The sequence below is a fragment of the Narcine bancroftii genome, chromosome 1 (genome assembly GCF_036971445.1).
Source record: "Narcine bancroftii isolate sNarBan1 chromosome 1, sNarBan1.hap1, whole genome shotgun sequence".
NCBI lineage: Eukaryota > Metazoa > Chordata > Chondrichthyes > Torpediniformes > Narcinidae > Narcine > Narcine bancroftii.
The window spans coordinates 58,750,127-58,767,835 of NC_091469.1; the positions used below are offsets into that span (position 1 = coordinate 58,750,127).

General features: G+C 39.0%; 1 protein-coding gene across 5 annotated transcripts in view; it reads right to left on the bottom strand.

Annotated features, from left to right (window-relative positions):
- dock8 (dedicator of cytokinesis 8) overlaps positions 1-17,709 on the bottom strand; it is a 259,931-nt gene that overhangs the window by 51,711 nt on the left and 190,511 nt on the right. For all 5 annotated transcript variants that reach the window (XM_069927656.1, XM_069927641.1, XM_069927639.1 and 2 more), the window contains 7 exons: positions 16,432-16,527; positions 14,352-14,501; positions 12,732-12,845; positions 11,766-11,921; positions 10,555-10,694; positions 6,496-6,665; positions 3,344-3,486 (listed from right to left, as the gene is read on the bottom strand). In XM_069927656.1, coding sequence (XP_069783757.1) covers positions 3,344-3,486; positions 6,496-6,665; positions 10,555-10,694; positions 11,766-11,921; positions 12,732-12,845; positions 14,352-14,501; positions 16,432-16,527 — 969 coding nt within the window. The remainder of the gene's footprint in view (positions 1-3,343; positions 3,487-6,495; positions 6,666-10,554; positions 10,695-11,765; positions 11,922-12,731; positions 12,846-14,351; positions 14,502-16,431; positions 16,528-17,709) is intronic.

The window sequence follows — 17,709 nt, forward strand, 5'->3', positions numbered from 1 at the left end:
GTAATTTCTTCACATATCTCACATATTGTCACAGAGCAAATTTTGCAGCAGTGCTGAACAGAACTGCATTTGGATCAGAGACAAATGAAATTTAGACTAAATTATCTCTACAGCAGAGCAGGAACCATTAAGCTTGTGGCTGGTGCATTCTACAAAGGGATACGAGTTTGTTAAAAATTCCTCTATGTACTATTTTTACCATGCTAGTTAAAATTCAATAAATACTTGTGGTTGTTATTTTAAAATGGTTAATCAGTGCTCTAAAAATAATGTAGAAGCTAACAAAACTAATTGGGAGCTTTAAAAAGCTACCTGGATGTTCATCAATACAACTATAAATTAAATTAAAAAGGAAACGAGTGTGGAATGGTAGGGTGAATATTCTGCCTTACGTTTCCATACTTCAAGCAAAGATATGATAATTCATTCAGATTATTAATATAAAAGATCAATCTTGGGACGTGGATGTTGCTTGGAATGCCAGCATTTTGTTTCTATCCATATTTGACCTTGAGAATGTTCTAGTGAGCCTAACTCTAGTCCATATGAGGATGGGCAGTTCCATGAACTTTAATTTGTCAAGAAAGAATGATGACATGGTTCCTAGTCAGGATGGTGAGTAAATTGTGGAAGAACATGAATTTATGTACTTCCCATTTACCTCCATCTCTCATCCCTTTAGGTTGGTTTAGGAGAAGCTGTCAGATAAGTTATGGCATCCTTTGAATAACTGTATGTTACATTCACAGAGTACTATTGAGAATGGAGTGTGAATTAGACTGCCTTGGCCTTGATGAATTACACTTCTCAGATGCATCCACTAACCTCCTAGTTTATGATTTCTGAGTAATGGCAGGCTTTGGTGAATTAAAAATCAATTTCCCAGGCTCTAAAATGCCCTGGTGACTATCATTATGGGATTAGTCTGGTTAAGTTTTGACAACAGCTTCAGGATGCTAATGTTTGTTAACTTTCTAAGAATAGTATGGATCTTTCAAAAATTACTAGAGTCAGGAATAATTCCAGAGGACTAGAAAATTGTTAAAGAAGGGAGAGCCAAAAGGCAGAAAACTATGGGCTGATTAGTTTGATTTCAGTGGTACATAAGATTTTAGAATTCATTATGAAGAATGAGATTTCATGGTACTTGAAAGCACATAGTTAAATTGGCCAAAGTCAACATGGTTTCTTTCAGGAGAAATCTTGCTTGACAATTCTTCGACGAAGTAACGTGCAGGGCAGTCAAAGGAGAGTTAGTGGATATTGTTTATTTGGATTTTCACAATGCCACGGCAGCTAAGCAATATAAGAGTACATGGTATTATGGGAAAGGTACTTAGATAGATAGAAGATTGGCTGACTGGCAGAAGGCAAAGAGTGGAAAGAAAGGGGGCCTTTTCTACCCGGCTGCCAGTGGGTAGTGGTGTTCTGTAGGGATCAGCGTTGGTCCATTACTGTTCATGTTGTATGTCAATTTATTAGATGACAGATTTAATGGTTTTGTGGCCAAGTTTGCTGAAGATATGAAGATAGGTGGGTTGTGCAAATGGGGAGTATGCAGTGGGACTTTGACAGATTGGGAAAATGGGCAAGGAAATGGCAGATGGAAGACAACGAAGGGAAATGTATGGTCATGCACTTTGGTGGAGGTATAAAGGTGCAGACTACTTTCTAAATAGGGAGAAAATTCAGAAAGTGGAGGTCCAAGAGAACTTGGGAATCCTCATGCAGGATTCTCCAAAAGTTTATTTGCAGGTTGAGTTGGTAGTAAGGAAGGCAAATGAAATGTTAGGATTAATTTGGAGAAGACTAGAATATAAACGCAAATATGTAATTCTGAGGCTTTAGAAGGCGTTGGTTAGAGCACATTTGGAATAGTGATCAGTTTTTGGCACCATATCTCAGGAAGGATGTGCTCGCATTGGCTGGAATCCAGAGGAGGTTTACAAGAATGATCCTGGTGATGAATGGGTTAATTTATGAGGAGTGTATGATGGTCTGGCCCTGAACTTGCCAGAGTTTAGAAGGATGAGGGTGAAATCTCACTGAAATTCCAAATATTGAATGAGCTGGATAGAGTAGATATGGAGAGGTTTCCAGTAGTTGGATAGTATAGGACCAGAGGGAACAGCCTCGGAATAAAAGTACATCCCTTTAGAACAAAGATAAGGAAAAATTTCTTCAGCCAGAGGTGGTGAATCTGTGGGATTCATTGCCATAGTCAGTTGTGGAGATGAAGTCACTTGGTAGATTTTAAGCAGAGGTAGATAGGTTCTTGATTAGTAATGACAAAGGTTATGGGGAGAGGGCAGGAGAATGGGGTTACAGCCATGATTCCAACAGCAGAGTAGACTCTATGGGCTGAATGCCCCCATCTGCTCCTATCTCTGAATGTCTTGTGGCATGGCATGAAAGCTGTTTTCGAATTATCAAACATTTCTTGAATGTTGTACAAATCTTCTTGCACATGGACATGGATTGCCTTGGGCAAAGGAACTCTATGCGAAATGAACAAAAAATTCATTAGTGAACAAAGCCATCTCAATGAAGAATGAGTCACCTAGCCACGCATTCAAGAACATCATCAATGTGTTTTAAGATGTACATTGAAATGCATTATAATCAAATTAAATGCAGGTCAATATGGTATATATTCCTGGAGGGAGATGCTGCAGCACAAATGAGAAAATAAAGAAGAGAATAGCACCAAAAACATGCAACATTATTGATATTCTCTTCAACATTTTCTTCCTCTTTTCTAGGCAGAGTATTATGCAGATAGCAAGCATCTCACCCTATTTAGCAGAATGAAGAAGAACGGCAAGCAATTTGTTCCTGTTTGGTGGTGCTCTACATGAAGCTTTGTGGAGGTTGTCCATTGGACCCCAACTGAGGCTGTAAATTTTAATAGAGCTGAATTTTGGAAGTTGGCACAACATGCAGTTCTCTCCAATATTGCATATTTACCACACTGACTGAGGCTGAGTCACACCCTCTTTAAACATGTTACAGTATTTAGAATTGGTGGATAAATCATCACACTTCAAAGGAACCATATAAATGCCCCTGATAAATTTTTGGATGCGACCATGTGAAAACATAATGTAAATTTAGCATAAGGCATATATATTTAGAGTACATGTAAAACAGGTTTTTAAATGACATTTCTCCATATTGGACATTTTCCTATAAGATGTATCTCAGCATCACAAAAGAACCATTTTCTTTGCTTATGATCAAATCGTTCTGATGAAGTTACCACCTAGCTTATTAAATGTTTTCTCTCCACTAGATTTAAGATTTAAATCACAAACAAAATGCTTCTAAAGGACTCCCAGCATACCAGTGATGCAAATGTTATTCCAGTACTTCGCATCATTGTGTTTACAGGATTTCCAGCTATCATCAAGGCAACTGAATGATTGATGGGGTTAACATCTGCATCACCATCTGAACTACCTGGGCGAGTCTTCTTAGAATGAGCATCTGGAAAAAAAAATGTATTACCTGAAGTGCTGTGATGGTAAAGTTCACCCTGTTGATACTACTGAAGACAATCAGTTCCCAGTGTTATTTTACGCTTATGTTGTCAAGAAACCATTCACATAAAAATGAAAACCAACAAACATATTTACTTCCATTTCTTTCTTTAGACTATTCTAACAAAGTTTTTATCCTGGAGCCAACTCCCAATTCCTCTTTTGGCTGAAATTCGGCAGTATTATTAAAAACCTGTTTCAGTTGGAATTGGTTTTGTAACAGTTGTCCAGCCTTCTTATACAGCGGTGAAGATTCAGCATCAATCGTGAACTGAGCATTAACAAGGTTCACTCTGGTGCCAAACCCATTTCTGCTTGGCGTTTTTGTTATATATTACATCGGAAGGCCGTTGAAGACAGGCTTGAATTTGGATTTGGATGGCCTTTATAATCAGACAATCCTTGGGTGCTCATTGCCAAAGCTTACATGTGAAAGAAATATGCTAACCTAAGGTCTATCCTGCTCTCTCTCCCTCCCCCTGCCATCGATGTGATCTACCAGGATCATTGTCTGAGGAGGGAGCGCAAAATCATTGAGAACGCCTTCCGCCCTGCACAAAGCATCTGCTCCCATTGGGGAAGAGATACAGGAATATCAGAGCCAGTACCACCAGGCTGAGGAACAGCTTGTTCCAATGGGCAGTGAGAATGCTGAACGACCAAAGGAACTGCTCACACTAACCATCCGAGGCTCTCATTTGTTCAAAACAATATTTATTTATTTTTTATAGATAAAATACTTGTCCTGCATATAGAACATAGAACAATACAGCATAGTAAAGGCCTTTCAGCTCTCGATGTTGTGCCAACCCATATATTCCTTCCTAAAAATAAATACCAAACCCTCGCTACTCTGAAACCTATTTTTCTTTCATCCGTGTCTGTCTAAGAGTCTTTGAAATGCCGCCAATGTTCCAGCCTCCACCACCATTTCCTGAAAGGCTTTCCAGGCATCCACAACTCTCTGTGTAAAAAAAACTTACCCCTGATGTCTCCCCTAAACATCCCTCCCTTCACTTTGTACATATTTCCTCCAGTGTTTGCTGATCCTGTCCTGGGAAACAGGAGCTGGCTGTCCACCCTATCTCTTCCACATCCTTCCTATATTGAGATGACCAGAATTGAACACAATACTCTGTAGAGTGCGTCGAAAGAACCAAAGACTTGTTGATCCAAACTAAGGCTTTTTATTAACTAAAAGACTGGAGCATATCACAAGTAAGTCGACCAGTCCAGAATGACCTGGTCTGGCGAGGAGCAATCCTTTAAGACCTGCCAGTAGGTGTGGCTACACTCTCAGCCAATCACAGTCATCCTACAATACAATCTGTACATATACACATTAGTGATAGAATCTGTACTATCACATACTCTAAGCGTGGTCTTACTAGATATTTGTAGAGCTGAAACATGACCTCTCTACTCTTGATCTCAATCCCCCTATTAATGAAGCCCAGCATCCCATAGGCCTTCTTAACTATCCTATTAATCTGTGCAGTGACCTTGAGGGATGTATGGATTTGAACCCCAAGGTCCCTCTGTTCATCCACACTCTTAAGTAACTGACCATTAACCCTGTTCTCAGCCTTCTGGTTTGTCCTTCCACAATGCATCAACACACTTATCCTGATTGAAATCCACCTGCTACTTTTCTGCCCAACTCTGCACCCTGTCTATGTCCACTTGTAACCTTCGACAACCTTCAGCTCCATCCAGAACTCCTCTAACCTCCGTGTCATCCACAAAGTTACTGACTTCTTCATCCAGGTCAACTTATAAAAATCACAAAGAGCAGGGGTCCCAGAATAGATCCTTGTGGCACTCCACTAGTCACTGACCTCCAGGCAGAATATTTTCCTTCCATTACTATTCTCTGCTTTCTTCCTACAAGGCAATTTTTTTATTCACATAGTCAAGGTTCCACTGATCCCGTGCCTCATGACTTTCTGGATGAGCCTCTCATAGGTACCTTGTCAAATGCCTTGTCAAAAAGAGAAAAATCCCCCCCCCCCCCCAAAAAAAAATCCAGGTCAGTCAGTCAAGTCAGTCTGAAAACACAGTCCACAGAATTCAATCCCGAAGCTGAATGTCCAAATCCCCAACTGAATAACAAAAGGACGACATATTGAATGTTAGAAAGAGAAATAACTGATGTTGAGTTGCTTTTAAGCCTTTTTTAAGGCCTCCTTACATGGCTTCCCTTGGTTCTCAAATTGTGGTTTTTATCCCTTCATTATCTCATGAGGCAAGTACCTTTCACACAGCTCTCCTGGGTTGGTCTCCACTACTCCAACCGCTGATCTTCTGCTGCACCAATTGCTGTTCTGAATCTTCCATTCTCTCTCTGTCTGCACAGCTCCACCCAACTGCACCGCAAGACACATAGAGCTCTCAGCAGAATTCCATACTTTATGATGACAGTCCACAGTCCTAAAGGTCAGTCCATGGTCCAAAACAATGTGGTATGACTGGCTATGTGTCTTAATATTTTACACCGTGAGACCAGAGAATGCAATTTCGTTGGGTGGTAATTGTGCAACCAGGTGACAATAAACTTGACTTGAAAGTACTGGAGAGCAGTTATGAAACCTGATCTCTGTATCAGTCACTGCCTTTGTTAAAGGAAACACTGAGGGAAGATCTTGTCTCACACACAGGTATTTAACTACTTGGTCTCTACTGGTTTATAAGATTTTCTTTGTTATTCAACAAAAACACAAATATGGAAATTTGAGATTAAAATTCCCAACACTGAACAGTTTTGGGAGGTGGTGCTCAAAGGTATCATTCAGTGAAAGGGTGGCTCAAAGCAGCCTCACTTCCATTCAAGTATCCCTCTGCTGAGAGCACAGGATCTCTTTCAATGATTTATGAAAACATAAAATATTACCTTTGCTATATACGATCCGAGTATACTCTCACACTGACAGATATTAATTGGAAGGAAATCTTGTACCTGTGAAGTCATAGAGCTGTGGCAATGCATCCATTATAATTCCTATCAGAGGAAGGTATAAGGCAGCAATTTTAGTTTTAATCTTTGATTTTGAATAGCGGGAATCTAGATCATGTGAACATAGAAGACTGAGAACTCCATTGACAGCCTTCTTCTGTACTTTAGCTATCCTGCAGGAAAAAGCACACATCAGTCAGTCAACCAGTTTCTATCCATCTTGTTTCATGAAATAATCAGTAAAGAGCAACAAAAATTTTAATTTTGGAAATATGGCATTTTTCAGCCCACAATCCCATTCCACCCAAATACACCAATACAAACCCTGTTTTTGGCAGGTGGGAGGAAACTATAGCACCCAGAGGAAACCAAAACAGTCACAGGGAAAAAAATTCCTTACAGATAACACCTTTTCAAAACCAGGTCACTGGCACTGTAATAGCATTACATTAACCACTGTGGTAACAGTGCCACCCCAGTTTTAATGCTTTTAAGTACAACTATTAAGATGAATACAACCACATTTCAGAATCAGAAACAGGATTTATTGTCATGGACATGTCACAAAATTCATTGTTTTGCATCAGCATTATAGTTTAAAATTACTATAAATTACATTCATTATGAACTAATAAAATCTTATTAGAACTAATAAAGGAACAGCAATGGAAAATTCACCAGACAGTAGTAAATTCAAAATAATAGCTTTTATTAAACTATTAACAACATAACATTTCTTTCTTATCTCTAAGCTTAATTCTCACTATGCGCAAATGTAGATATGTGTGTGTGTCAAATCGAAACCATTATAGTTTGAGCTTGTCTGAAAAGTCAATTTTAAACTTCAGCATCAAACATCTTGTGTCGATTGAAGATTTTAAAATCACAGTTCAGAAGTAATTATGAAGCACTTTTAAGCATCATGTTTTCAGATTTCTTTAAACTCATGAGTCTTTTGATGAGTTGTCTTTCAGAAAGATAGTGTTTTCATGTTTCCCCCTTTCTCGTTAATGTTACGGAACTGTGATTTTCAAGATGAGTTCTTTCTTAATCAAGAATGGTCTTACTTACTTTAAAGCCTCTTATTTTACATATCTCCTATGATAAGAATAATACAATACAAGACAGCATCTCCTCTCTTCAGAAACTACTGTTTTACCCCTGTGTCTTTCACAAGAAGGTCATTTTATTTTCAGTCTGATTTCAAAATGTCTCTTTGCCTTCAGTTATGTTTCTCTGAAATCATGTGACATGGCTTCACCACTGTTTCAGTTTCAGTTCTGTCCTAAAGCATGAATAATCATGCCAGATGGCACTTTTAAGCCATCAGCAGTTCCTTTTGAGTACTGAAATACTTCAATTTTTCTAATGAAGCAAACACTCCTTTGTTCTTGAATCAATTAAGTCACACTTCAGTTCCATTAGGGTCTTGTCTTCCAGACTCGGTGACTCTCAAATGAACTCTATTTCTGAAATCTCTGTAAATGTGGTGTGACTTGCATGTGACCCTGGATCCAGCCTATAAACTAACTTTACTAAGATATAGATATTTTATAACTAAAGATTAACACAAATCAGTTACACATTAAAAAAAAGTGCAAAAGAAGAAAAAGTGAGGTTGTGTCTGTGGTTCATTGTTCATTGAGAAAAGTCTGATGGCAGAGTGGAATAAGCTGTTTCTGTGTAGTTGGGTGTTTGTCTTCAGGTTCCTGTACCTCCAGGCTGATGGTAGCAGTTAGAAGAGGGCCTGACCTGGGTCATGAGGATAGAAGTTGCCTTTTCGAGACACCACCTCTTGTAGATGTCCTTAATGGAGTGAAGCCTGATGCCCATGATGTCAGTGGCTAAGTTCACAGCTCTCTGTAGTCTTTTCCTGCTCTGTACATTGACACCTCAATATCAGGCAGTGAAGCAAACAGTCAGAATACTCTCCAAGGTGCATCGGTAGAAATTTGCAAGAGTGTTTGGTGACATACCAAAGCTCCTCAAACTCTTCACAAAGTATAGCCACTGGTGAGCCTTCTTTATGGTTGCATCTACAAGGAGGCCCCAGGATAGATCTTCCGAGATGTTGACAGCCAGAATTTGAAGTTATTTACCCTTTCCACTGCTGACCCCTCAATAAGGACTGGGTTGTGTTCTCCTGATTTCCCCCTCCTAAATTTTTCTAAGGTTGAATGTAAGGTTGTTGTAGTGACACCACTTAACCAGCTGATCTATCTCCTTCCTCATTGCCGTTTGTGATTCTGCTGACAACTGTGGTGTCATCAACAAATTTATCAATGGCATTTGAACTGTCCTTAGCTTCGCAGTCATGGGCGTAGGGAGAATAAAGCAGTGGCTAAGCACATACATGAGGTATGACTGTGTTGATTGTCAGCGAAGAATTGTTTCAAATTTGTACTGACTGTAGACTTCTGATGAAGAAGTTAAGGATCCATTGGCAGAGAGAGCTGCAGAGGCCCAGGTTTTGAAACTTGCTGACCAGACTGACGGTATGATGATGTTGAAATCTGAGTGGTAGTTGATAAAAAGTAGGCTGATATACATGATGCTGTTGTTGAGGTGATCCAGGGCTGTGTGGAGAGCCAGGGATATTGCATCTGCTGAGGAGTGATGGTGGAGGTAGGCTAATTGTAGTGGGTCTAGATCTTTCCTTAGGTACGACTTAAGTCTAACTATGCCCAACCTCTCAAAGCATTTCATAACAGAAGTGAGTGCCATGGGCAGCTCACTCTGCTGTTCTTGGGCACCAGTATGATTGATGCCCTTATAAAGCAGGTGGGAACCTCCCACTGCAGCATTGAGAGATTGAAAATGTCCATGAATACTCCAGCTCATTGGTTGACACAAATTTTCAATTCCATCAGGACCTGACACCTTCTTGAATGATGATCTGATGACGGCCTCAAGACAAATATCACAGGGTTGCCAGCTTCTGCAGGGATCCTCATTGTAACTTTGAATTTACCTTTACAAAGTGAGCATGAAAGGTATTCAGCTCATCAGGGAGTGAAGCACCACAGACATTTGCCTTGTTGGATGTAATGGCCTGCAATCCCTGCCATAGCTGGCAATTATCTGACTCAAGGGAATTGTGGTAGGTCAGGAGGTTAATTGTTGGGGCTGCTGAAGTTAAGGTGGATAGGAATTAATCAATGAGACACATTTGTTCTTCCCCCTGTTAGAAACAGATTGTGGTGCCCATTCTCCATGCCAATTGAATTATGTTATCAATTGGAACAGCTATCTTCCACATTGTATTAATACCCTTCAGCAAAACTGGACTGTCTCCATGATGGTATTAGAGTGGAAAGATTCCTTTCCCAGTTGGAGAAATAACCTAGTAAGGTATCAGTCCATCTTTCAACTCCATCCCATATTTTTGCCAGAGTTTCTTCCCTTAGTCTTCATTTGCCCATTAAGTTTCCCAGGATACCCTTTGCCTGTAATTGGAGGTTTGGTTCATGACTCCAAGAGATGATCAAACACCTATCAAATGAGCATGTTTCCTTTCAGGTCTCTGAAGTTTCAACCTGGATCCTAATTTGTTGTCCAATTCCCTCTCCATTTTGATTTATACTAGTGGCACAGCCTGAAAGTGAGAAGGTCACCAGCATATTGGCACAGAAAAAGCTGGTAACATGTGGCATGTTAAATCTCTCCATCTATTCAATGGACATATCACATTAGCTTGTGATATTTACACAGAGGATAAGATGGGCCAAAGGGCCTGTTTAATACTTTGTGAGTCTATGACTCTTTGTTACTCACTAACCTTCATCTGCTCCAATGTGCCAGTCAAGATCGACTTATAGCAGATCAGTTGGGAGGTACAGAACTGCCAATGGGATTTGTTCCATTTCTCTCCATTGTTGTATTTAACCTTGATTTTGTGACTTTGCACCTGGCACCACCCCAACAAGGAACTCAATGGAGGATTGAAACAGATTTTGAAATAGATTCCATAATACTCATTGATGGAGCTCCAGTTCATTCCATCCATCAGTTAAGAGTTTTTTTGTTTCCAGTTACCCCACCACAAAATTCAAAATGCCATACCCTTCTGTTTCAGTCTCCAGGGCTGTGACAAGTTCAGTGAAGAGGAGCCCAATTAGAAAGTGCTGCTGACGATAATCAACTGAGAGCTCAAACATGTTAGCGAGTTTTTGGTCTTGAACACTTGAACATGAACTTGAGTTCTATTGAATAAAATGCAATCAAAGATACAAATTGAGGGAAAATACTCACATGACATGAAAATGTATTTTATTAGCATTTTCCATTAATAGAAACTACTTGTAGTCACATGAAGAAAATCTACAACTATACATGACATTAAAATAGCCTACTTATCAACATGTCTACCAAATTATATCAATGTTGCATAATGAAAGGGAAATATTTTAGCCATATTTTTCAAACAGTGCAGTCAGCAAATAATAATAGAAATTTATCAACCTCAGTGAGTAACATTTCAAACTCCTTTAACTATGGGAGGGATATCAACAACAAGAGGGGATTAAGGTTAAAGGATGGAGTTGCAAGAGCTCTGGGGAATCTTTTTTATGTGGTTGAGATCTGGAATCTGCTGCCAGAGGAGGTGGTGGAACCAATTACAATAACTATGTTTAAGAGGCAGTTAGATGTTTACTTAAATAGTCAAGACACAGAAGGGTGTAGTCCTAATGCGATTAAAATGGGCAATAAGGTCATCATGGATAGGTTAGGCCAAATTACCTATTTTTGTGCTGTATGACTTTTTGACCCCATGACATTTAACTAGCAGAACACATTGCAGGTCACAGTTTTCAGGGTCAAAGATGATGAAGCCATATCCAGGGCACAAGAGTTATGCAAGTGAAAAAATGAGCTGTTAGCTGCAAACATGTTTGATTTTGGGCCTGCAGATTGGCAACAAGGGAAAAGTTGGATAACATTTTTTATGTTTCTGATGGAAAAAATGTGCTTAATGCATTTAGAACTTAGCTTTTGGTCCTATTGTAAATTATAAGATCAGAATAGTCCTATGAAATTGGGCAGTTATCATATTAGAAATGTATATCTCCAATGTTGGACAAATACTTTGGATTTACTTAGAGGAACTTTGTGGCCATGTCTTGATGTCATAAGTAAGTACTACTCCCAATCTGCCCAACTCTATTAATGGAACATGTTGCACATGAAACTTACTAAACATAAGCAGTCTAAGCAAGTACATAATAATGTTTATAGAACTAAAGAGTTTGGATTTGATAAGTTTCACTCTTTACCTGTGATGATATTGAAGGACAAGGGGAAGCAGGTGCAGACAGGTTAGTGTTGAAGAAAAGATTCAGGCTGAGATAGTGTTCGTGGCTACAGAGGATCCTCAGGAACTCCAAGCGCATGGAGATGAGGGTGGGTATTGACTGCAGTTTGCTGGATAGCTACAATGGAATGAGTCAGAAAAAAATATTGATGAAACGCGCACACACGCACACATGCGCACACACACACAAACCCACTCACCCCCATGCCTCAACCCCTCTCCCACCTGTCTGGATATCGGAAAACTGAGTCAGAACTATAATGATGATAGTCTGTTCCAAGGATGACAGGATAATTGTTTTTTTATTAGAACATAATTATATATTCTTGAATAATCACAGAATGAACCATCTCCCTATCAATGAGATTTAGTGGTATCATTGTCTAAAGAGGGCTTGCAAAATCAGTGAGGACCCTACCATCCCACACACAGCATTTTTCAGCTATTCCCATCAGCAAAGAGATGTAGGAGTATCGGAGCTAGAACCACCAGGCTGAGAAACAGTTTCTTCCCATGGTCAGTGAGACTACTGAATGACTATGAACAACTACAAACCTTCCATGACGCAACTATTTATTTAACAATAATATACCCACCTCACTGTCAAAAGACAAAGGAGGAAAAACCCAACACCCAACCCCAATCAACCAATTTTCCCTTGCAACCGCTGCAACCGTGTCTGCCTGTCCCGCATCGGACTTGTCAGCCACAAACGAGCCTGCAGCTGATGTGGACATTTACCCCTCCATAAATGTTCGTCCGTGAAGCCAAGCCAAAGAAGATGTATGTTTGCAGTGTGCAGCACTGAGGACACGAGAATGCTGTTTTGTTGGGTTGTGTTTGTACAATCATCTGATAAATGAACTTTATCTTCACAGTTGCTGAGGATTTCTACATCAGAAATGCAATACCAACATTTATACTTTACCTGGCAGTAATAACTTTTGATTAGATTGAACACAAAGCCACGGTCCATGAGGGACAGAAGATCATACAGAAAAAATGCCAAGCTTATGTTGATTTTTTCAGCTTGTTCAGTTTCCTACGATTAAGTAAATGTAAAATCAATACATCATCAGCAAAAAAAAAATAGCTCATAAGATCTGAAAAAGTTTTAGTGATTTATTTGATTTGATTCTAAATGAGTTGAGTTATAGACAAAGACTTTAATCACGACAAATTCAAGGAGGGTGCTGGGAGTCCAATAGCAGGATTAGGAACTTGGAAGGCCTCATTTGAATTATTTTAGGTAAATTTTTCCCCCCTTCCCCCATTGAAACCCCCCCCCAACCACCACCACCAAAATAAACCAAATTGGCTGCCAAACAGGCACTCAGCATTTCACAGCCAGGGAAGCACCTTAAGATTTATTGGCAGACTTCATGATGAGGAAGTTTGAACATCTCCAAAAATGGATTGGGTTATAGGTTTCACTGGCCAGAATGGACATCTATTGTGTGGTAACCAAGTAAATATATAAATCATCAGCCCTGGGAAAGGGCAAAACCTTCCTTACATGGCCCAGGAAGAGTACTCCTGTTCCATATGGTACCAACCTTCAGTGCTTGCCTTAGGTTGTGAACTCAATGCTACTGTCAGGTCGGCAACATCTCAGTCTTCCCTCTTGCCCCCTCATGATCTAATTGGGCCTTAAATACTGATTGTCACCTCTTGTATAATAGCCCTGCCATTGGCCTGATTGGGTATATCAGTATTTAAACCGTAAGGGAACAGGTTAGGGTTAGGGTTCATATGATTAAAAGCTTATATTTTAAAAATTCTAAAAGATTTGAAATTTGCAAGACGAATGCAGATAAGATTAATGTCTAATTTTCAAAAGTATAGGAACACAGTGAAATATGTGAACCTGTGATTTTTTCCATTCTAAGTGAATGAAAAAAATGTTGATATTCCAAAAGAGGTATAATAAACATGAACAATGCCTGCAATCCAATACCCCAAGAATGATTGTTGGTAAATCATAGGCAATTAAAGGAAAATATTACTTTTATATGCTTTTTGGAAGTTTAACTTCTTGAAATAGTCAGGCACTATAGTTGATTTTATGATGCTCATCTTAGACAAAGAAATGTAATGAAACAATTAGCAATGGAATAGTTCTTCAACATGTTTTAACTTATTCCCTTGCCCTTCTGCAAGGGTACTGACTCATGCTAGGCTAAGTTTCCTTGACTGTCATCTGTGCTCATATGAGAAAAATCTATTGTTATGTGGAAAGTTTTTGCCATTCTTTACATCATCCCTATACTTAATCTCATAACTTTCCAGTTTTTAGGTCATTCATGGTTCTCACACAGGTTCTCTAGTTGGAAGTCAACTGATTGGAATCAGAATTGAACCATTGGTTTGATTGGACCAGCCCATTTTAACCAAGTAGATGCTACTGCATTTTTTAAAAAAAGATGAAAGTTAATGGTAAAATAATACAACATGAATGTCACTGACAATAGGAGAACATACTCATAACATTGAACATTTTTGAAGATTTACAGATTAAACAAAAATATTTTGAAATAAAGGACAGAACCTTCTGCTGTTTCATAAGAATTGTGGCGATCTCTGAAGTAACAACATTGACGATAGTGGTGATGTCATCATTGAAGCGATCAGAGAAACGGTGTTTTCGGGTAGAATCCTGCTTGTCCATCTGGCAGGTGTACTGGGCCATGCTTTTAACCTTTCATGTGTGACAAAAACATTTGTGAAACTAGATCCAAAGGGATCACCAAGGAAGATCAAATTAACTTGCATTTATTGATCACAATTTAAACCTTAATTTAAAGACAGCTATTTGTAGTCAACTAGTTGCTATAATCCCACAAAGAGGAGTGACATCACGGCTGAATAATATTTTTGGTGAAACTGGTTAATTGTGTTTTGCATGGGCTTGGGGAACACTCCCCTTTCTTCTTTAAAAGTGGCATGGGAACTTTAATGTTCACCAAGAGGTTTGACAGAGCTTTGATTTATTGTCTCATCTCATCACATACAGTGCAGCATTTGTTTAGTATTGAAGAGTTTAGACTCTATATTTGTCCTACTGAAAATGAAGCCACATTCTCTGCATCAGATCGCTGAGGCAAAGGCTTTTATCAGCTGGCCACCACGGTGATGGAAAAAGCTAAAGATTGTGACAATAGTGTCACATTACAAAAAAAATACAAACTTCATTCAAAATTTTTCATACGAAATAAAGAAGCTGGTGTAATCAAATAAAGAGCCAAGGAGATAATAGGGGATTGGGATAGGCATGTGCAAAATGAGCAAGATCAAAATCAAAAGTAAATTTTACATTGGCAAAGTAAAAAAAAAATTGTGAAGAAGAAAGTGAGCTAAAGTAATTGAACATTTTTCACATGGCAAAAAAAGAGAACATGCTTGGAAATCTGGTGGGACAGTCTATGATGCAATCCCATCGTTTCAGATTACATCTGTATGAAATAGGATATGGTGATACAAATGAGTTTCTGCAGAATATTTGTGCACTTTGGTAAGCCAAAAGTTACTTACCAAAGAAGAATAAGGCATACTTGATGACCACCATTAATTGCCATTGACCCTAAAATGGTTTGCAATGTTATTTCAGAGGTAACCATCTTCATGAATCTGGCACAACATTTAGGTGAGCAAACAATGAGCTGCTGGAGGAAGTCACCGGGTCAGAAAGCGATGAACAGTCAACATTTTGGGTTGGGACCCTTTATCAAGACTGACCATTTTACCCACAGATGTTGCCTGACCCACTGAGATCCTCCAGAAATTTGTGCTCCAGATTCCAGTAACTGCAGTTTTTGTGAGCCGTTGACAAGACAAGTTATCTACTGCATCTGGTGCTCCTGATGTGGACTAGGAGATCATTTAGTTGAACACCTTTGATCTGTCCGCTGCAATAGCAGGGATCTCAATGTGGTCAACCATTTCAATTCTACACCCACACTTATGATGACCAATCTGTCTATGGTCTCATGTACAGCCAAACTGAGGCTACTTGCAAACTGGAGTAACAGCACCGAATATTCTATCTGGGCACTCTCCAACCTGATGGCATTAAAATCAACCTCTTTGGCTTCCATTTGGCTGCTTTTGTTCTCTCTTTGCCCTTCCACCTATATCCAATGATGACCTTTTGCCTGTGGGTCTGTGATCCACTCCCTGTCCCTCCCCCTCCATTTTATTCATAGTGTCTTGAATTATTGGTTATGCATCTTTATCTTTGCTACATAAATAGCACTGCTGAGTTTCTCCACCATTGTTGTGTCAATTACCATTACTGGATCTGCAGACTTTCCTGTTTAACTAGTGAAGGATTATTATTTTTAGTTATTTTGTTATATTTCTTTAAACTTCAGATCACGAACTCAATTTAAATTTCACAACTGCCGTAATGGATTATGATCTTTGGTTTTTCATTTGTTAGTTCAGGCCTCTAGATTACTGATCCAGTACTATATTCAACTGGGAACTTCACAAGCCAAAAAGGAGAACAACATGTTTGTCTGTGACACATCCCAGCAATTTTAACTCAGCCCTGTGTGAAATGAACTTGAGTGATACTAAATGGTTCCCATAGATGAAATCTACACATTTTATAAATAAAGCATACTTACCAAAAGCTCAAAGAAGAACCAGGCATACTTGAAGACATTTTCTCTCACCATGCCAGTGCTGACCACCATCTGCAGTGCCAGCTCTTCATGAAATTGCTGAAGAATAATTACAAAAATGTTTTAAGAATATCTTTGAGGTTTGCCTTTTCTTAATCTTTGTCCTGTATTTGAAGGTAGCAAAAATAAGAGAATGTTTTCAGACATTGACAATGATATAGAATTTGTACCCTTGACCCAACAATATGATAATTTTATGAAATATATATGCTTCTGTGATTCATTGCTTAATTCAAATTTTCCTGAATATTTAAAAATGAGTGACACACAACTTTATGTATTCTTTTTGGAAATATGGGCACTCCAAGAACATATGGATCAAAGAACCTTCAAAATGTTACATTTCTCACATAGTGGATCAATATCTGCATAGGAATGAGATAATTTAAGTTTGGACATATGAGTTCTTTGTATCACCTTAAATTGTACTAAGAAATGTCTTGCACAAAATGAGAGGCAAATGCTTCATTCAAAGGAAATTCATATTTGGAAGAAGCTGACAGGAGAAATTACAGAAACCGGTACAAATACAATGGTTAAAAGCATTTGGACAGGTATATGGATGGAAAGGACTTAGAAGATTATGGACCAAATTCAGGCAAATGGAACAAGCCTAGAATGCCAGCTTAGTTGGTGTGGACAAGTTGGGCCAAAGAGTCCCTTCATTGCAGTATCATAAAGCCCTCTGCAGCAAAGAGTACTTGCAGAGATTGTGGGATATTCTGTTGCATCAGCATCCACACTTATACTCCACCTCACCTTTCTTCTCCATTTGTGCAGTAGAAGCTAACTCCAACAATTTCCTTCCTGTCCCCATAACCAGAGGTACCCTGTGAGCTTCACTGCCAAGATTTAGCAGCTAAGTTGAGAAAAATCAAAACACAGACTGAAATTCTAGTTTGAGGTACTGAGCAGAAAATCAGTCAGGATCATCTGACACCTAATTTAATAACCCCACCAGTTTTTTGGGAGGAATCTAAGAATAACTCTTTACAGTTTAATCCAGTGGCTTTCATCCTTTTTCTTTCCACTCACATACCAGTATGCACAAGTATTCCCTATGCCATAGGTGTTCTGTGATTAGTGAAGGATTGCTTCAGGTGGTATGTGTGTGGAAAGAAAAAGTTTGAAAACCACTGTTTTAATCATACCTAATTGACTCGTTATGTGCACAGTTTCATAACTCCTAAAGGAAATGGGCCAATGACAATTTTTCTCAAG